Source organism: Urocitellus parryii, chromosome 6, assembly GCF_045843805.1.
Source record: "Urocitellus parryii isolate mUroPar1 chromosome 6, mUroPar1.hap1, whole genome shotgun sequence".
Lineage (NCBI taxonomy): Eukaryota > Metazoa > Chordata > Mammalia > Rodentia > Sciuridae > Urocitellus > Urocitellus parryii.
The window spans coordinates 164,672,858-164,695,082 of NC_135536.1; the positions used below are offsets into that span (position 1 = coordinate 164,672,858).

The 22,225-nt window shown below is 38.1% G+C and overlaps 1 protein-coding gene across 5 annotated transcripts in view; it reads right to left on the reverse strand.

Annotated features, from left to right (window-relative positions):
- Positions 1-20,442, reverse strand: part of Snap25 (synaptosome associated protein 25) — a 29,887-nt gene extending 9,445 nt beyond the window's left edge. The window contains exons 1-5 of one of the 5 annotated variants that reach the window (XM_026385838.1): positions 20,371-20,442; positions 18,396-18,437; positions 11,409-11,457; positions 3,712-3,829; positions 28-141 (exon numbers count right to left, since the gene is read on the reverse strand). In XM_026385838.1, coding sequence (XP_026241623.1) covers positions 28-141; positions 3,712-3,829; positions 11,409-11,457; positions 18,396-18,437; positions 20,371-20,442 — 395 coding nt within the window. Of the gene's footprint in view, positions 1-27; positions 154-3,711; positions 3,830-4,002; positions 4,121-11,408; positions 11,458-18,395; positions 18,438-20,370 lie in introns of all 5 variants that reach the window. The other 4 variants (XM_026385836.2, XM_026385837.1, XM_077799974.1 and 1 more) reach the window with 4 other exon arrangements.
- Between the last annotated feature and the right edge of the window lie 1,783 nt (positions 20,443-22,225).

Here is a 22,225-nt window from a genome sequence, read left to right on the forward strand (position 1 = left end):
CTGAAGTGTGGAATGCATGAAGCTCACCTGCGGATGAAGCCACCACTGATGGCCATTTGCTCCCGTTCATCCACCACACGAGCAGGCTGGCTGGCCACCACTCCATCCTGATTATTGCCCCAGGCTTTTTTGTAAGCATCACTTGATTTAAGCCTATGCAAAAAAGAGGGTGAGTGACAAGGCACAGGGTGGAGCAAGCTCATGGCAATCATCACCTCTTCAAGCGAAGAACCGAACCAAGCAAATGAGTTTTAAGTTGAGGCATTAGAGAATACCGATATATCATAATCCGGACCCAAACAGTTGGCCACCACCATGCCTCCACTACTCATCATTCATTTTCAATTGAGTCGATTGCAATGGTCAAGACTGCAATCTTTGGTTTGTTTTGTGGTTTAATTGGATTTAAGATAAAGATTGAGGTAGCCGGAGAACATTCAGTTTTATTTCAGTGACATGGTTATATTTTGAGACACAAAACACAGAAAGAACATACTGGCAGACAGACACAAAACAAGACTGCCAAGTAGGGTGTGTACATCACACCACAGCAACACAGTGTCATCAAGAAAAACATACTTGACCAAGTTTTTACACACCATCATGCAAAGATCCCTGTTAATATGTTTTCCCTAACACATATGTGGAACTAACGTTTCCAGTGCTTCATGAAGGACATAAAGGATTGGTGGTTGGCCAAGGGTGATGGTCTTTGAGGAGCTTCTAGAGTGATTTGAATAGATAATATATCGGTACTTCCAAACAGTCACCATACATCCAGAGTTGATGTACAAACCTTTGTCCACAGAGACAAAAAGTAAAAGAAGCATAGTGAAATGAATGCAGGAAAATAGAAGAGAGAACAAGCCACCTAGCACCAAAAAGGGAAACCCATCTTATCTCTTCTTCATGCACCAGCTACAGGCATGAGTGGAAAGTGAAGCATTCTCATTTAAGCCAAACTACTCCCGAAGTTGACCATTCCCGAAAAAGGCACTAGCAGGACAGTAATAGCCTTCGTGAGGATTTGAAACGCAGTTCAGTAGCTTCTTTGATGGGCTGAAGGGCAGGGCGGAGAATGCTTACAAACTCCTACTTCCAACTATCCTGGGGTTGTGACGGAGGGAGAGTGGTTTGGAATCAGTGTGGTCTCCATGGCTGTATTTCACTGAGCTGCCTTGGAGAAAAACTTAAAATCCAGGCATACCTATTGTGCCCAATAGAAACATGTGCAGCACATTTTGGTGGGTGTGTTGTAATTTAAGGCGATCAAAGATGTTTTTAGGTTCTTTGCATAGTAGAAACCATATGTTTTTAGTCCAGAAACAAAAGACATCCTTTGGTACCATTTTCATAATTTTTTTTTTAAGTTACAAAACAGCAGAATTTAACTTTTTTTTTCTTCCCCTTTTACTAGAGGACCAGAGCCAGTTATTAAAACTAGCTCTAATCCTTGCAGATTGCAGACCAAGCAACCCTGGTGACAATTGGGAAAATGCACCAGTGGAATTTCAGCAACTCCCCGCAATTTAGTGTATAATATTGTGGCCCTCTGAGTAGTCAGTCAGACATTAGCGCACCAAGGGGCCATGGGCTTGCTCAAGGGGACAAGATCCCCAAAGTAATTTTTGTAGAGTTTAGAGTCTGGCTTTATCCCCACATCTCCCCATCTCCTCCTTCCTTGGAATAAAGGAAGTTTTATGGACTTTCTGATGTTTTCTGCTATGTAAAATATCTGGTATACCATCTTTGGCAAAGTCAAAGGAGGGGGAAGTATGCGTTTCCAGAAGAAGGCAAACCACTGCACCCACAACTCTGCACATAGACTCACATCACTGCCGTACATCTACCATAGTCCTTCGAAACATGCTGAGACAGGGCAAAGCCCTCAAATAGTCCAGGGCACCACCAGCCACTGCATTGTGACACATGGTTTTTAAAGCATTATTTACACGCAATAGGGAACACTTCGGTCAAGCTTTGAAGCTCAGTTAGGGTCTCTTGTGCATTAAGGAATTAGCGACCACTTTTATGTGGAATCGTAGGGGTGGTGTTTCATTGGAACCTTAGAATCCATCCCAGGGAGCCCTGCCTCCACCCTTTCTTCACACATAGTTGATGAAGGGCGAAAATGAATCTGTTGGAATTCACCACAAAAAATGGAAGGAAATCTCACGTGGGGGCCAGTTGCCACTGGAAAGGATATACAATCAAATCTTGACTAACTGGAATGCTTGCTAGTGAGTCATTTTGGTAAATTTTACGACTTTCTTAATGAACAATGGACTGAAGAAGAAATTTTGTTTCAAGGGCAATTTCAAGGGCAATTTTGTTAGACCCCTGAGCCAATTTTCTGCCTGGGCATCTTTGAGTAGTGCTCATAATCAAATTTTTCCAATGTTACTGTTGTGTTTGATGGCCTTTCATCTTATATTCTTCCTTTTTTTTAAAATATGAAGACTGTAAGAGAATGGAGACTTGAGACAATGCAAATTACATAGATTGTCTCAGGGTATTTTTAATTTGGGATATTATTATTATTATTATTATTATTTTGCTAAAAATAAAAGGGAGAAGGAAGTATATAGTTGAGAATTCCAGTTAGTTAGATTCCAGTTAATCAGACTTCACTGTAGATGATTCTTTCAAAAACATGCTTTTTATTTATTGGTAAATTGAGCCCCTCCCCCTCCTAAACAGGAAGTGGGATATTTTAAATCAGCCTCAAAGTTTAAAAAAGTGAATAGTCATATAATCTGCTAGAAACGACATCAATTTCTATTCTAAAAGCTAGGGCTAGGAGAGCTTTTAGGAGAAAAAGCTTCTTTTAAAAGGAAAAGAGGGAGGGGTGAGGGAGATCAGGTAATGAGTTTAATTTTCCAAATGCATGTTGGACAATCCACTCATGCATTTTTTTTGCTTTCACTGCTAGTCAAATGAGACTATCTTCCAGAACCCTGGTTTCAGGTTCTTTCTGTTGCAAACCTTATAACCACATGTCACATTTCTGCTACATTCCAAAAAAAGCGTTGCAGAACCTTAAGAACAGTTGAAAATTTTGTGATATCGTGCATGCAAAATCTACACATTTCAACATTTCAGCCAGTGTACGGGTTGCTCTTCCAAGGGGAAGAATTTGAGAGGGATGGTTCCAATTTGGGCAAGGATTGGGCACTTCACGCTGGACAGCTCGCTACCTCTACACAAGGTGGGTCTCAGGACCAAATTTGGTAACAGGTGGGCAATGGAAAGGGAAAAATCTCTGACATAATCTAACTTGCAGAGTGCTTCCTTGGGCCAAATTACCTGCCTCTATTACTTTTGAAAAATCAAACTTTGACACGTGTTTCTTATCTTCCAAACTTACCCATTCTCTATTCTAAATCCGCAATTTTGGTTCTTGGGGTTGGAGAAAACAAAGATCACGGGGTGCCTGCGTCTCAAAGTACACTTTCTGGAAAATGTTGAAACGTTCATCAATAAAAGTTGCTGACAGTGAGGCTTTCACTGTAGTATGCCTGATTTTTAATGCATCAACAGTAACTCCCACTAATATCATCTATGCTATGAGATGAATGCATTGGAGACGGTATTGATCTGTTCTGCATGCCACATGCTCATCCTGCCTATGCGCCTGCAGGAATGAGCTTGTCAAGGCTTGGAGATGGGGCCTTGGAAAACCAAAGCTTCAGGCAGGCAGGCAGCACCTACTTGTTACAGGGACACACACAAAGCCCGCAGAATTTTCCTAGGTCCGTCAAATTCTTTTCTGCTTCTTTCATGTCCTTATTGATTTGGTCCATCCCTTCCTCAATGCGTTCCAGTTGTTCTGATTAAACACAAGTATTTTATCCCCACAGAATGAAGCAGATGGAAAAGGACAAAGAAAAAAAAGACAAAACTTCAGACATTCACTTTGACATTAAAAAAGAAAAATAAAAAAAAGAAAAAGAAAGAAAGAAAACTGGACGCCACAGATTAGAGCTGGTACCCAGTACCTACTTGTTACAAGGACATATGAAAAGGCCACAGCATTTCCCTAAATCTTTTAAATTTTTCTCGGCCTCCTTCATGTCTTGGTTGATATGGTTCATGCCTTCTTCGACCCGATCGAGTTGTTCTGGTTAGGACAAAGGGATGACAGTGTGGAATGAATTTTTCTTGGGTTTCCAACAGAATATGAGAAATGACTACGTGAAAAAGGAATTTGAAAGAGAGAGATTACAATGCATTGTCCAAGAGGGTGCAATGCAGAGGGCTGCCGCTGCCCTAAGCGGGCAGATAGGAGGAAATGAACAAAAATGATGCTCAAACTAGTTTGTAGTTCAGACATGATGGAATGGGTCAGAAGGCCTGTGGATTCTGAGTGTCCAGGGGGAAAGCACAGTATATTCACTTACTCACACACCAGTGAAACTCCAAAGAAAGAAAAACAGGGTGTTAGTTCATATTTAAGCCATTCTTATTTAGTGCTACAAGAGGAAGTATCTGCTTCAACTTAAAATATCTGTATTGTTTTGTTTTTAAATATCCTTAACCAGATAAAGGTAGAAAATAGAACCCATGTTCCCCCTTTTCAGGAAAAACAGCAGCAGCAATAGCAATAATTAGCAATGGATATGGGTCTTTTTTCTTCCTCTAAGCAGTGACTGCGTAGCCAAAAGTAGCCTATGGTCTGTTCTTGGTTTCCCCATATTTAATTCATAGAAGCTGTAAAAGAAAGTAACATCAACACAGCAATATTATCAATATTGGGGTGTTTCAATTTGTCTTTCATCCTATGAGTCACTTGCTAAGAAAGCTTTGAAAGGCATTTCATTTCTCTGGCTCCTGACTTTCCAGTGTATATAACGCCCCCCCCCCCCAATCAACCCCATGTAGACAGCAGGGAGAATAAACATCTCCTTGAAGAAGTGAGACAGATTGGAACATAGATGATTACTGTACCATTGCTGCTAGCAAAGCTGACCTTAGTGTATCTAAGACATAGATTGATAGACATAAAAATGAATCATATTTCTAGGTTGCCAGGGTTACATACATCAAGTTGATTATTTTTTCAAAAGTTGTGTCACCAAATTGAGGTAACTACAAGTTCAATGAAGGGATTTTTAAAAATAGCTTTTAAAGCCATTAAAAGAGAGCAGCAAATGAGATGTCTTGGTTGTCTAATTACAAAACCTAATTACATTCCCATTCTTCTTTTCATCTATATTTTCATGCATGCATGCATTTGGATGCCTCCAGGAATACAGGCATGCTTAGAATAAAACTGATAAGTACATTTCCAGCCTAAGGGCATGAATAATCATGTAAAAACAATTTCACATTAAATTGTACAGTGGCAATTGTCATTCCAAAGCCTAACTTGGATTCACTAGTGACCCAAACTATGAATTTGTAAAAAGCTTACTGTGTTCTGTTTTGTGGGGCTGAAGAACAAAATTCTGTTTATGAGGACTACTAACTCCGCTTTGCTTTTCAAAAAGACTGGCGAAAACAAAATCTTAGCATTTAGCTAGCACTGGATATCTGGAGGAAATAAGATGATAGTGCTGAAGAGCTGGAAAACTTTTTGCTGAATAAGTACAGGTACAGTGATATCTTCATATACTGTATACTCTTGATATTCTAGGAGATTTTTCTCTTTTCTGAAGATTTCACTCCAGTTTCCTTCTAAGAATGCAATAGAGCTGGGCACAGTGGCACATGCCTGTAATCCCAGCAACTCGGGAGGCTGAAACAGGAGGATCACAAGTTGGAGACAGGCCTCAGCAACATATTGAGACCCTACACAACTTAGCAAGACCCTGCCTCAAAATAAAAACAAGTGAAAAGGGTTGAAGATGTGGTTCAATGATTAAACACCCCTGGGTTCAATCCCCCATCCCTCCAAAAAACAAAACAAAACAAAACAAAAACAACCACAAAAACATCCCAATAGATTAGATTGGGTCAAGTTAAATATTTGATTGAGGGGACTGGTGGTGGTGGGGGAAGGTTCAATGTCAAAGAGCTCAATGTCATCAGATGAGGATCATCATACCTATAGATAGAAATAGGGATGCTGAATTACAATCTAATAATTGCTAATGGCTTCCAGGTGTGCTGGGGTGTGATCGATGGCAGACTGAGGGAAAGCATGTTAGACTCAACCAGTGACAGCTGAAATCAGTGTAGGTTATGGCAGAGGGATGTATATTTAGGTGTTTGTCCTTTTGAGGAGTTTCTCTTGAGTGAGAAAGCCAACTAACTTGTTTATTTGGCCAAATACTAACTCTCCCACAAGATTTCCAAAAGGCTATCTGCTGTGCCTGCAGAAATTAGGAAATAGCATCTAGATATGTGAATTGGTCCATAAATGTTGAACTGAACTTGTTCAAATGTACAAGCAAATCAAAATCCATATTTCTGGGAGTTGGGTTCTGCTATAAATTGCCAGGTTTGACTACAAAAAGAAAGGTTTGCAAAGGTTTGACTACAAAAGAGGAAATTCTGACAAAACTTTTCAGAATTTAATTGAGAAAACTGTTCAGAAAAGGATTGATTCAGAAAAATATTTTATACCTGCCCATATTAGTTAAATGCATCTTTACATACAAATTATAAGTCAAACCTTTAATTTAAAAAATAGCATAAACCGTTTGTCACAGGTATTCTAATAATAATATTAATTTTTAGAGTCCAGTGAGTTGTGTTTCTGGGTACATTTGATATATTGGGGCTTCATAGCACTTGGATGATTTCTGTGAAGACATTTCTCAGGGAGTGGAGATGAAAACAACCAATGTCATTATGTCATTCTGGGGTGACAGCAGCCTCTCTGATAATAGATATAATGAATCATCCAGGGTTGATTTCATCTTAGCTCTCTAAGCTTGCTTTCTGTCAATTTTATGTTGATTCTTAGAGACTGGGAGAACAACCTTTTAGGTCAGAAGAGGGCTTTCAAGTCACAACATTCTATGTTGGCATAAAAGCTTGAACTTTCTTTTGCTTTGATATTTGAATGGTGATTTGTGATAGATCCACCAGTGGTAGGATATTCTGGGTTCTAAGTTTACACATCTTTTCTACTGAGCTCATCTTAGTAAAACAACACAGGGCTCTTAGGATTCTCATTCTGTTTTTTAACACAAAACAAGACACAATAAAATAGCAAGACATTGATGCTTTGCTAGTGTGCAAGCCTTCATGAATATGTCCAATTTCAAGATGCTGCCTATGTGCTTTTCATTTTTGTTAACATTGATTTAAAACAGAAAAATTCACGTAAATAAAGTTAACGAGCCACATGCAACGAAAGGCTACTATATTGGCTAGTGCAGCCTTAGTCATTCCTAACTGATACTTGGCGAGTAAACATCAGCAAGAAGGATATTTTTTCTCAAATTCTGCTTTGCAGTGCCATGAACCTTTTAAGATTGTTGGCTGGGTCTCTGGATGGGGTTCTACTTTTTCTTCCCTCTGCCAGGAGGTGGTGATCAGAAATTTCATTATTAGTTTGGAGTTCATCCCAGGGTTGTTCTCAAAGAACTATAATAGCTATCAGAACAAACATACAATCCAGCAAAAACCAACAATAGAAACAGAGGTGAAAGGTTAGATCATCTTATGTTAATGCCATGGTTGTTTTAGGGGGTTTCCCTTGGACACAAGTTTTGTAGGGAAAGAAAAGCTCCAGGGCTTGGTATATTTCCTGGGATGTCTGTCATGTTCAGTGCTCCTTGGTGTGTCCTGATACCTGGGTAAAAAACAAAAACCCTATAAGTAATTTAACTGTTCAGCTAGATAACCTGCAATGGTCTGGCCTGACCTGACAGTGGGTGTATAATGTTTCTTTAGAAGGATGTCTGTTTCTTGAGGCTCCTGAGCAGCTGCAAGGTAGAAATAGTCAACATTTTTGGTGTTCAGGCATAGACAGAATTAGTAGAGCATAACTGAAGAGAAATTGCAAAGCAGTTACTGATTTAAAACAACTAAACATAGCACATGCAGAATTAAAATGCATTTATGACCGTAGTGAACACAGTTGTGCTTAGTTGTCATATTAAAAGGCCCTAAGTTCCTATGATACTATAAATGGAATGGGTCCCACTTAACACTAGGCACAGATCATCCATTTTTGGTGGTCTTACAGTTGCAGGTTTCTCATCAGAATCGGTTTATTCACTACACATCTGGCAAAACTCAGGCTTAGCCTAGGAAATACAGTGAACAGAAGAATTCAGCATTTACTCAAGAACGGCCACAAATGAAATGTTTTAGCTGAGAACACTCACTATCTCATGAAGAAACCTGTCAAACAAATATTCTATTCTGCTTCGCTTCTCAGATAAAGTATGCAAATACATCTGGGAATCATCTGTGCTTAATACTCCAAGTTCATTTATAGTATTTTCCACATCTTTATGTTAGTGTATATAGTTAAGGGGAAAAGTCATTATCCTGAATCTTTTGCCAACTTTCCCTCTGCTGTAAGTCTCCTTTTTCCATCCCTTCACATTCTGAATTACTAATTGAAAGAGCCAACAAGGTGGAATTGCTAATTATTGAAGTGTATTTGTTTCAATTTTGCTTTGGAAATAAGGTACCACTCTTCTATGTGGGAACCTGCTGTTTACATTTTCCTTTATTAAAAAATCAATGATTTACTGCCTTCTGAGTTTCAAAGCTGGGACATCGTTGCACAGATCAAGCCAACAAGTCTTATAATTATAGCAAATCTATCTGGGGAGCTCTGTAGACTGGCACTGTTATTGTAGTGCCTTCAAAATAGAACTCCACTAGACCCTGTTATTGGCATATACATTTGGACAATTTATATTTTTAAAATTGGAAGGAAAGCATTGGGGTTGATGTTCAATTGGTTTTACAGAAGTATTTCTCTTTGAATTGTTTGATGTATATTTTTGAAAAGGTTTAATGCAAATAATGTAACAACAAAAGTGATTTTATGACAGCCATGGGGATGTGCCCTCAAGGCTCCTTATAGAAGACTCTTCTGTGAGAAGTAGAGTCAGCTCTGCACCTGGGAACTGCCACAGCATTTATGTTGAGGTCATGTGCTCCCTGGGATGCTTCAAGCCAATGACTGAGTACAATGGTGCTAACAGATCTGAAACATACATGACTAAAATAGGGCTGTTCCAATGGGTGATTTCGGTTCCTGGACTTCCCATCAGCCTGGCTGAGACTTTTTCCAAGAAGTATTACAGTTTGAGGCCCTTCCTACCCAATCCTCCTTCCTTCTGCTGATATAGGTATTGGATCCATAAAATCCTTAAAAGTCTAAAAGTTCCACTTACCTATCCCTGTTCCCTTTCCCTTTGACCCATCACAGACATATCCCCCCCAAATCTCTTATACTTTGTATTGCTCCTTAGGATTTGCTTCTTAGAGGACTCTAAATAACTTATCTTCCTGTCTCTACCCCACTTCCCAGAAGTCAGTAAAGATTTACTTTATTTATGGTATTGATTGCAGAACATTTATTTCATGGTATTACCATAATTAATTTAGTTCATCTCCCTGCTTTCAGATAGGTTGTTTCTAGTCTTACATGACTACAAGTAAGCCATGTACATTTTTCTTTGAGTAATTGTAAATGTGTGTCTCCACTGTCAAATTCTAAAAGTAGAATGTCTTTGATCAAAATCAAGACACTTTAAATTTTAAGGTATTATAAATTACTCTTCAAGAAATTTATACCCTTCTACAGCATCCATCTGTAGAATAAGGGTTTTTGTTTTCCCAGCATATTCATCACATTGGTTAACATCAATTTTCAAAATTTAAGTCAGTCGACTAGATAAAGAACAGTATCTCACTACCATTGATGGTTGAGACCCAGTTTCGTATGTCTATTTGTAAACTGATGATTCCTATCTTATGTCTATGTTTTTTTCTTTTGATTGCTCTTTTCTTTAAAGTTGTGTAAGGGCTTTCTATATTTTGGGAAAACATTTTTAGGCCTGATACCTATATGGCAATTGTCCAAATTTGAAATTTATGCTTGGAGTTTATTGGGACCTCTGAATAAGTTTTAATATTGATATTTGCCACCAAACAAAACCACAAATATTATGGCATTACCATTTTAGGTGCCACCATAGAATATAGAGATGCCATACTAAAATGCCGGCTTCCCGAGTTTCACTGCTTCTAGCATTTCCATCATGAGTTTAAAAAGAGGCCAAAAGTTCAAAAAGAAGAGCCCCTAATCCCTGTTCTCCAATATGTGTACAATATGACTTCCATGTACATGTAAAAATGATTTCACCCTAACCAAATTTCGTCAGATTGTGTATTGTTTGTTTAAAATAATTACAGTTCAGTTCATTGTTGTTGTATTCTTTCCATTTTTATTTACAACACTACTTTTTATCCTTTTAGCAAATTCTAAAGTGTAGTGATCTTTAAAAAAAATCACTAAATAACTAGGAAATATTTGTGTTGTTGTTTTGTTTTAAACAGTACAAGGTGATGGAACATTTTGCTCCTCTTACCACAGACATGAAATGTCAGCCACTGTATGATTAGGAACCAATGCCTTTGGCCGTTAATAGATCTGCTATTGCTGAGGTGTGAGTGTGAACTTGATGTGATGATGACAAATCATTGTGTAGAAGTAATGTTTTCAAATGTGCAACTCTAGTTTTCTTAAAGTGAGATTTGGTTCCTTACAGTCATTATTTTTTTTAGTATTTAATGGTCTTTGGAGAAAAAAAAAGAGTGATATATATATACACACACATATATGCAAGATAAGATTTTCCATTTTTTGAAATAAGTCTATATCATAAAGGTTAAACTATTTTAAGATAAAATAGAGTGTACTTAAATAATGAAAAGAAAACAGGCCAAATATTTCAATTGATTTAATTTTCTATTTTCCAGATCATTTCCCTTTGCTTATATCCTGTCAAAAATACCTTCTAGTTATTTAAGGAATCTCCATAGTGGCCTGAAAATCAAAACTGCCAGATAATAAATTAGGATGGTTAAAAGAAGTGGACAATGTGATTTATAACATTCTCATCCTATCAAGGTGTGAAGGAACCCAAATTTGTGGAAAAGTTTGGGGGTAAGGAGAATAAAAAAATCATACACTGCTTAAAATCCTATTCTTTAAAAAATACAAACACATGGCTTTCCCATCAGGATTCTGTTACTCCAAGAGATATAACAAATAGTATCATTCATTCAGTCATGAGAAAGATGTCAGCATTTCTACATGTTTATCAATCTTTTCAACAGAGAAGAAAAATTAGCAAGATGAAAATTCTAGAACCCTCAAACTCACATATGTGTGTAACACATGCTCAAATGGCCTCCTGTGGATGCACAAAGAATTTTTTTAAAAAATCACTTTATTTAAATTTCTTACTGAAGAAATCTGAACTTACCTCCTTGTTCATCCAACATAACCAAAGTCCTGATACCAGCATCTTTACTCTACATTCCAATAATGGTAGCAAAGTTGAAAAGGAGTTAGAGGGAGAAAAGAGAGAAAGAGACATCAGTAAGGGGACAATTAGCCCTAGAAATGGAAAATGAAGAAGGACCAAAGAAAAAAGGGAGGAAATATGGTGAGAACATTAGGGGTTGGGGAGGGACTCATAGGAATGAGTACCCTGTTGGCTCACTCTATCGGTGATCTTAGGGGCCGAAGGAAGGGGTGTGGTAAAATCACCACAAGTAGAGCCTGGGAGGGGGCTTCCAAAACATGAAGTGTGTATTGGCATACACACACTTAAACTTATAATGTAATTTTGTGCCTTAAAAATAAAAACACCTAGGATTTTCATAACACCAACCACAGAAAGCAAATCTTTCAAAATCCTCTAGACTGAATTTTCTCTTATGGCCATGGGGAAGGTACATAAGAATCTTGAGGGTGAAATGTATAGGTTTATTAGAGGAGAGCATGGCCTCACAAAAGTTGAGAAACACAGCCAGAGAGAAACTAATTTGCCTATTTTCTTTCTCTGGAGAGAAGTTCTGTAAGATTTAGAAGAGTGAACAAGATCAGAAGCAAGGGCTTTTTATTCTAAAATCTAAAAGTCTGTACAATGATATTGTGTGTGTGTGTGTGTGGGGAACTCCTGTCCAAGCTTACTGCAATTCCTTTGTTAAGAAGTCTTTAAAAGTCACTTCTCCTCTCATTCCTTATTATCCAAATAAACCAACACCACCTGCATTATTGGGACAGGGGGAGTGGGAGTTAGTGAGCAAGGGAGAAGGAACAAAGATACATGTATTGCTCATACTTAGGGATCACAGGTTCTAGGAATTCTAACCAGTTTAAATAAAGACACTCCATTTCACAGGGTGACTTTTAATGAATATAAAATGGCATTGCCTACAGTTTAGATTAATTAGTTTTTCAAGGAACGCTCATGGAAACCCACAGAATAAATTGACTTACTTAAGAACTAAGAAAGAAAGGGAGATGTTAGTGGGGGCTGACAACTAAATTCCAGTCGTGCTTCTCAAAAGTCAAACAAAACACTGGAAATAATCACTGTGAGCCATTATAAACTCATCATTTTAGAGTAATCATGCAGTTAACGCCCCAGGTCACAAAAACCTATGCTGTTTTTGAGCACGTTTTGACAGGCTTTCGTGGCCAAGTCAGAGTGTGGTAGGGAGAATGATGGCCCAGGGTGACATCAGGAGAGTCACTGAGAGCACAGATTCTAGAGCAGATTCAGGGCTGGAATCCTGGTGATTTCATTTCCTAGCTGCAGGACCTTGGACGAGTGTCCTAACTACAAGGTGCCTCAGTTCTCTCATTTGTGACACAGCAATAATGAGTTTATACCTCATTGAGTTCTTATGTGAATTCAATAAATGAATAAGTGGAATGTGCTAGAATGGAGCTTGGTGTATAGTTAGCATGACATGAAGTCTTTTTAAGATAAAGGCATTTAAAAAATGCATCTCTAGAAGAATATCTAGGCCAACTAAATATATCATCATTACCTTCCACCATCAGAAGTTTCCAGATCACTACTTCTCAAACTTGAATGTGCACATGGATTACCTGTACATGAATTGTCTTGTTAAAATTCAGATTCAGATTCAGTAGCACCGGGATAGAGCCTGACATTCTGCATTTCTAACAAGCTCTCTGATGCATGCTGATGGTGCACGGACACATACTGAGCAGCAAGATTCCAGAACATGAAAGACATTTCCGTCTTTTCCTTAAATGTGTTACAAATGAAGTTCTGTCTATAACAGCCTGAATTGTAATGACTTCTTCGCCCTTTTTCTGCATATTTTAGCCACTGCTTATGAGACTAAATTACAAAAAGCAGATGGCTTCCTCAGGCATACGAATGTGGCAGTGGAGGTTCTGTTGAGGACAGAGGCAACTCAGAGACCAGTTTCTCCTTGAGGACACAATCAAGGCTTGCCTGAGGACTCTGCTCCATTCTACTGGTGACCATTGGTGGGAAAAAGGTTAGTGATTTTCATGTGGTCAGATCAACTCTCATCTATTTATACATTTTGATAGTCTGCTAGACCCATTTATTTTATATGAATCCTTGCAAGTATAATTTCACATATGTTCAATTTGGTGCTAAGTGTTTCTGCATTAGAATGACTCATAAAACTAAAAAATGTGAGAGTGTTGGAAGCTGCTCTGATCTGGCAGTACAGGAGCAGAGAGCACTGATGTGAGGTAAGAAAAGCTAGGGTATGCTCTTAGCTCAGCCAGAAGCAGCTGTGAGACTAGAAGAGTCATGCGACCTGTTAGGTATTTTTCCCTACTGAAGATCAGGGTGAGATGCAGTCAGACGGTGTGGATGGTTGGCTGGTTCATTCGCTTCCTTGCTTACTCATTCCTCCATTTGCTTATTTACTTGTTTGTGGTACTGGGGTTTGAACCCAGGGGTTTTCGACCAATGAGCTACACCCCCAGTCCTTTTCCTTTTTTATTTATTTAGCAAGACAGGGTGACAAGGTCTTGCTCAGTTGCTCAGGCTGACCTTGAACTAGCAATCCTCTGCCTCAGCCTCCCAAGTAGCTTGGATTAGAGGTGTACACCATTGCACTTAGCCTCCTCCGTTCATTTAGTGTTTAATGCATTCATTATTTTGTTTATTTACTCATTTGTTCCTCTGTTCCATAATTGTTTATTTGACCTCTACTCTACCCAGGCACTAAAGACAAGGGGAAGACAAATACATGGCTTCTCAGCTGGTCCCTGAGCAGAAATGGAATCAATCTGGGAGTAAGAAATTCTAAATTCTAGACCTGTCTTTGCAGTCCTGTGGCTTTCAACCTAACTGTTCTGTGTCCCAGCTTCCCCAGCAGTTAAATGGGGACAGTAAAAGCTCCCTTACTTCCCACAGTCTTTATGAAGATAAAATGAACTACAGAAGGCTAAAAGTTAGTTCAACTCAATGGGAGGCTGTGCTAACTTCAGGAAGAAATACATTAAGATGCAGGATTTAATTTGAATGGAATCTCAATCTATTAAGAACAAGTTGCTTTGTTTTTTTTTAGATACTTTTTCCCCCCAGCGTTAAACTCTCAAATAAAATAAATAAGTATAGTAGGAGGTGCTGGTGGAAGGTAAATTAACTGCTCTGGAATCATGTAGTCCTGGGTTTTAATTTCATCTCTGCCATTTATAACTGTGCATCTTGAGCAAATTATTTAACCCTCTGGCCCTCACATTCCTTCATGGTAAAATGGAGATGAAGTAGTAGTAAAATGTGGCTACAAAGATGGAATTAGATCATATATGATAGTGATGATGGCTTTAAGACCAGGCAGGACCTGACATGTGGTAGGTTCTTAGTAAATGTTAGAATTTACATTTGGTTCCATTGTTTTGCTGATAACTTCAATCAAAATAACTGGGTGTTCTTTAGGAAAACCAAAAACTTAGAGGTTGAGGCATGGATGAGGGCAATACTTCAGGAAGACAGAATATTACTTTCTTCTATTCCTGAAAGAATACTTTGTTTTAATAGCTAGGAGTGAGAAGAGGTGGTTCTATTTTTACCTTAGCTCAAGTCTTGGTTTCCAAGATAGCTTGGAAAATAGCCTATATAAAAATGGGGGATTTTCTTTTTTACATTTCTTTCTTTTTTAAAAAGATTATTTCTATATTTTTATTGTGCTATTTATATTATTTATTTATTTTTACACATGAACTAAGACAATGTTTATTGAACATTTTCAATTTTTCCTTTTGTCATTTTGAAATGCTATCCCCAAAGCCCAATACATTTGACCTAAAGCTAAGACACTAAAGGAAGTCTCTGGAGTCCCAAAAGATCCCACATCTATATATCTGAAAACAACTGCCCAACCTGAATGTTTTCTAGCACAGGGTCTGTCATAACACAAGCACAGCTTTTAGAATGTTTATTCCCTTTCCATGGCCAGAGTGTTCTGAAAGATCAGTTGGAATAAAAAGAAAAGATGCTAAAACATTCATGACAGGCTAGTGGTTCAATAATTACTCCATGAAAGCTGTATAGCTTTCCAATCTGCTTGCCCTAAAGCAGGGTGGCTTTTCCTGGGCCTAGTTTTCATAGCTCAAGGCATTAATGTGTAGCCTTCATTTCCTGCACTTAGCATTAGCAGAATTAACTTTTTTTTTTTTTTTTTTGGCCCAGAATCAAATGTCTCTCCTTGAGAATACCTTCATGATTCTCCTACTAGAATCAAATATTCCCTCTTCTGTGCTTTCTAGGTAGGTATGACCTTGCATTTGGAGAATTATTTGCCTCTCTGTTTCCCTGAAAGACATCAATATATATCTTCTCTCCTATCAGCAGAGTGAGGTGTCCAGTAAATATTCATTGAAATGTGTCCACTAAATGCAAGTTCCCAAGTCCAGGCTGGAAAGCAAGTGCTACAGGATTTTAACCTTTTTTGCCTGTAACTTTATATTGTCCTTGAAATGCTGATGGCTTCTATTAAAAAGTGCCTCCCCACCCAGCCACGATGTTATACCCTGGAGTCTATTAGGGATGGTGCAAAGTTGTATATTCCACTGAAAGTGGAATTGTTTGCCCTAGGGAGGCTTCACAATTTTAGTAACCTTTCCTGTCTTTGAGACTGAATTTCAATAAGGATTCAGTTCAATTCAAATTATACAGCACTGATGAACTTTGGGATCATGGGCAAGATCCTGGTATTTCAAAGCTCAGATTTTCCAAATGATTTCTGCCCTTGATGAATATTTAATGATGATTCTCTTTAAAGAGAATTTCCTTTTTGATTGAAAAGCAGAATATCATCTGAATAGCCAATGCCCTAGATATGAGGGGGTTTTGACCATAAATATAAAATAACCCAGGAGGAAGTAAGAAAAAATCCATTCTAATAATGTCTTGCTCACAATTTCCTAAGGATGGAAAGTCTAATAGCCTCCTCTTATTTATTAGAGGTAGGAGATTGCTTCCATCTGTTTTGCTTCTTGTTCTAAGATGCAACTTCATGCTTGATCGAGAAACACTTTGGGAGAAACAAAAACACATAATTTGAGAAGCCTACTTCCATCAATAGAGCTTTGGGAAATTTTTTGTTTCTTAAAATAATTTAGAGCAGACACTGATTTTTCGAGACTGGCTGACACTGTTTGCAATTTAAGAAGATATGAGAAAGAAAGTGTTCATGTCCCCAAGATTCTGAAGGGTGAGGAGTTAGTCAAGGTGGTGGCACTTGGTCCACCACTCTCCACAGTCTGGGCAGCATTCCAACACTGGACAGGCAGGCAAATTGGTGACAGTCCTGGTATTTAGAAACGTATATTACCTGCGCATATGCATAAACAAAAATGAAAAATAAAACTGGAGGCTGTGGTCCCAGGTCATAAAGTATATTATAATGATAGTATAATAGTATACAATAAAATAATTACATCAGTGGACTTCAGGGCACTCTTCAGGTTCATGTCAGAGCCCATATAGAAATTTCATTAATGCATGTTCCTTTCATTCTTTGCTCATGAGAAGCTGGGGGAGAATAAAACCACATTGAGAGACTTGCCAGCACTCTTAGATTTAGAATATCTGTCTCCTTCTTGCTCCTCAAGTATTTCTGCAAAAACAGTGTTCCCAGAACACAGTAAATAAACGTTTCTCATTTAGAGATGGAAGGCTGCTTTCCCTTGCTGGGCTGCCTTTCTGGGAGGGGGCAATTTGTGCTACATTGCAGGCTCAAAGACTCATTTCTGAAATACCAGATTTTTTTTTTTAATTTTAGGGAGCTCATTATTGCCACCTTCTCCCCATTCCTTCTGTGGCAATTTACATCTAGCCATGTTTCTTCCCTAGGTGAGAAGCTAAAGCTGCAGAAATAAGGAAGGACGTCAACACTGTAGCATGAGATGCCTTTCCTTTTAGCCTTTGTAAAATTTATCGTTTTTCCTTTCATGTCATTGCATATGTAATTGACAGTAGCACGAGGTGGGTAGGCTCATTTAATCATTCTGCTACAGAAAGCCCAAGATCTTTAAAAACGATAATCACACATGAATTTATACATTGATAAGCAGCTGCATTCAAAGCACAGCTGAAACAGCATCTCGCTGAATAAAAACTATTAGGCTTGTTTTATTAGGTTAAGATAAATATAGTCCGACTCTTTCTTTTCCCGCTTCATCTCTCCCAATGGGCAAGTTCAATTAATCCATTTATTCTTCCTGGTTGACTGCTGCTCTACCAAATTGGAATGAGTGAGGTTTATTGCAAATGCCCTTTTGATTCCATTATTGCTATCTGCCCTATTTTACCCATTTAAAAATAGTTTGGGATTCATTAACCATGCCTTGCAAATGGATGTGCAATCCAGAGTCAGGAATATAAAAGAGCTTTTATATTTATATTATTGGCCTTGATTTCCTCTTTGTTTAAGATTTTTCCTATTTTTCATAGATTGTTAGTGCCTGACTCTAAAGATAGCAGTTTCTGAAAATTATATACTTATATAGTTACCTAGTTTAAAAGTCATAAATATTGCTAAAGTCAGAACAGAATTTCAAGATTAGTTGTGATATACAGGCATCAAAATTGTTACAAATGAAGATTTTTATGTAGATCATTCCTTTATATAGTAAAAATTGCTCTGCTTAATGCGACTTCAATCTTTTCTGATTTCTTGGGAGCACTGGCTTAGAAATACTATACTTTTCTGCATCCCAAACTATAAAGATGGGCTGAGGTGGGAGGCAGGGTGAATTCACCTAGACGGCTGTTTGGCAAGTTGAATATGGCATCTCTTTCATTTTGTGACTTTCTGGTAGGCTCTATTAACCCTGAAATTAATAAGATCGTGGCCAAGGGAATGCAGTAGGGGCTAGGAAAAGAACACGTCTACCTAAGGGATTAGTTTCTTTATTTTAAAATACAGTCACTCCTTACCTCTTCGACCAGTTGCAGCATACGACGGGTGCTTTCCAGCGACTAAGATAAAAAAAAAAAAATACTATAAGTGCAGGAACCAGAGATCTTGAAAAGCCAGAAATACTTTCTTCACTTGAGAAATACAAAAGGGTCCCTGTCACATATTATTTTATATTTGCAATCGAAATACAAAAAATGTCTTTCCATTTTCAATCTCTTTCCTATCGGGCTTTCTACATGATCTGATTCCCTAAAGCAATTACATGAAAGCTTAATCTTCATAAAATCAAAGCCATATGAAGCCGATCTTGATATCAAAGACAAAGTAATCTGGAAGAGATAATTTTGCATGCTCAGGATGCATGAAAAATTATCTCAAATACTCAGAGGACTAATTTGGCCTCCCTGGGCTAAGAATATTGAATTTTAAACACAAACATAATTTTTCATGAATTGAGATGAATATAGCATCAAGTTTCTTAGAAAGCTCCTAGAAACACAATTGGAAGTTGTTATCAATACAAATTAAACTGTTGCCTTAAGGTGGAAAAAAAATCAAACTTGTTTGAAATAAGTAGCCTATAGGAGACAGCTATAATAATTATCTTCATTCTTAGATAAGAAAAAATTCAATGGAAAGTCTGAGCTCAGTGCTTGTCCCTCAGGCACAGTATTGTCACTTTTTTCTTAGTTCCCCTAACAATACTAAAATCCAAGAACCAGTGTGATTTCTCAAAGCTGTGCTTTTACATGACAAACTTATTTTGGACAAGATTCTGCAGGAACTTGAAGGATGTTAACTTTCTTAGAAAAGACTTAAGTAGGTTGCTCTTTGAAGTAGTACCTCTCTGGACAAAATACATAAATATGTATGCATGTATTCAAATTTATTATTTTGCTAACATAAAGGATGAGTAGCACAGAATTTGCAAACAATGAAATATGCAACACTATTGTAAATTTCTACTTTTGCATAGTTTTGTTGGTGCATTGTAGTTTTACATAATGGTGTGATTCAATGTTATATATTCATATGTGCACACAATATAACAATATAATTTAGTCACTTTATAAATTTCATATAGACAAATTGATCCCCTCTGAAAACTTTGTTGGTTTGGGAACTCTTGTAACCATAGCTAAAGATGCCATGAACTAGTGTGGTCCTGATATGAATGATGGTTGGATATAAGAGGGAAAATGAAACAACAAGAACATATATTGGAACTTGGCTCATTGGTCAATAAAGAAAGTGATGTCTTTGCTGAAGAGAATCATAGTTTTCAAATACTGGATGATTTTCCTCATTTTTTAATAAACATACTTTTAAGTTTCATCTGAATTGTTAACATTTTCTCTACTCTCTTAACTCTAGGTAATTAACAAAACAACAAATCAAGCTGTGACTTTTAATGTTTGCAGATTTTGTGGTGTAATTATTCTTGCCCTGTCTTATTTCTAACTACAATGTGATGTTACTGAACACAGAGGTGGGGGGATCTGCAGTAACACATGGTATCCCATCCCAAGATAAAATAGATGTCAATAACTCAAGAGCATGGATAACTGTAAAATGTGGTAAAATAATTAGGAAGTGATGAGTTTTGAGTCTTTATTACCTTTAATTTTAACATTGTCTTTCTAATTATTAGATTATATGATTCAATATAATACCTTTGTGTTGAGCAATCAGCAGGAAAAGTTCCTAACAACCAGCTCTCAGAATTGAGCTAGGTCCAGTACACCAGTGCTTGCAAGACATCCATAGACATCACTTTTCTTAGAAGACTTTGACTTCTTAATACTTCTAGAAACTGAGAATAAGGATCTAGACATCAGTGAGTACACAAGTTTTATAATAAACCCAATCTAGTCTGCAGAAGCCTAGAAAATTGATGTCATTATTTTTTAAAAATCAGAAATTAGAGGAAGGTTTTTCCCAGAACCGGAATTCCCCTTCCTTTGCTCATCCTCCCAGGTCTCTGTTTCTCACCTCATCAGCCAACTGGTCAGCCCTCCGCTGCATCTCCTCCAGCTCATTGCGCATGTCCGCGTCTTCAGCCATGGTAGCGGTGGGGGGTGGCTGGGTGCCTGGGTTGGGGGGTCAGTGATGGGTTTGGCTTTTGAACCTGGGAAAAAACAGATTTGAAAACATGTGAGCTTGTAGAAGTATGTGCAGATGTGGGCAAAGATCTAAGTGACCCACGTTCTTAGATGACTGGCCCCATAGCTCAGTCACCTTCCAAGACGGAAAGCACATCACACTCTTTGGGGGTCAACACAATTATGCCGTTTCTCCAAAAGGTGCCATAAATGCATGTTTGTCTACTCTACCATGGTGCTATATGGCTACCATGGTGTTATATGTGTCTTTAAAATTTTTTATCTGAACAGATTTATTGATGTATAATTGGCACACAGCAAATCTCAAATACTCTGAAGTGCACAATTTGAGAAGTTTGGACATCTATATAAACCCAGGCAATTATGACCACATCAAGAAAATGAACATATCTATCACTCCCGGTTTTCCTTATACTCATTGTAATACTATCCATCCACTGCTCCCTACCCCATCCCACCCCTGTGCCCACAAATCTGCCATTCTACTTCCTGTCACAATAGTTTGTACTTCCTAGAATTTCATATAGAATAAGTCACAGGATATGTTATATAATTATAGTATATGCTATTATAATTATTTTGAGATTCATCCCCATTATAGCATGTATTAATAATTATTGATTTTTAATGTCGAATAGTATTCCTTTGCATTAGAGGCATTTAGAAGAAAAAGATTTTTTAATTTTGTCTCTTTCATTGTTATCAGAAGTTGTCAGGAGGGTTTGTGTGTGTGCATGAGACATCATCATTCCAAAGGGGAATGGATCTTAGGCCCTAAAATGTGACCAGCTCATCTCTTGACTACTCTTTTGAAATTCCATATGGTTGCAAATTACAGGCAGCAAGACTGAGATCTCTCTAAGAGCAAACTTCTCTCCTTCCATTTTTTCCTTCTCCTATCCTCTCTTCCTTCTCAAGTATTTGTTGAGTCCCCATAATACGGCAGGACTATTAGGCACTAGGAATATAGTGATGAACAAGACAGGCAGATTCACTATCTTCATGGAACTAGAGTCTAACTGGGAAAAATAGAAGTGAAAAAAGGAAATCAGATAATTCATTGTGATAATAATGGTACTAGGGGACATACCTGCTTCCTTGGGTGGCCCTTGGAGGCACAACAGGCCTATTAAAGAAGTCATGTGCCCAGATATTGCCATCAGAGAAATCGGGATAAAAGCACCCAAGGAAGTCTGGTGTGATAAAAACTTCTCTGAGCAGCACAGTTGTAGAAGGCATGGGCTCTTCTCATCTGAGACAGTCAACTGTGCATTGGAATTTGTCCTTCCTCTTGTATGGCAGAGCATAGCCTTGGGGAAATGGTTGTCTACAGGAATTACACTTCCAGTCCTCATTGCGAAGAGGTGGTGCCATGTGGTTAGAGATGGTGCATGGATTGTAGTGGAAATAAAGCGTGTCCCTGTCAGACTGGAGCAGTTCAGATGCCAGTATTCCACTCCCTATCTCTCCTTACAGAAAAAATAGGGCCCCAGAGAACAGCTGAGCACGAGGCTGTGGGAACTTGGGTCTTCCAAATTCCTTTAGGGGGGTGAAGTTGACTGCTGACCAGAACACCTGAGCTCTTATATAGGTGAATGAGACACTCCTCTTGTGCTGCACCACTGGACATGTGAGCACATTATTTTGTTTTGTTATAGCAGCTGGTGTTATACTAATGAAGGCTTGAAGAAGCTTACCATGGAATAGGAGTATTGCATATGAGC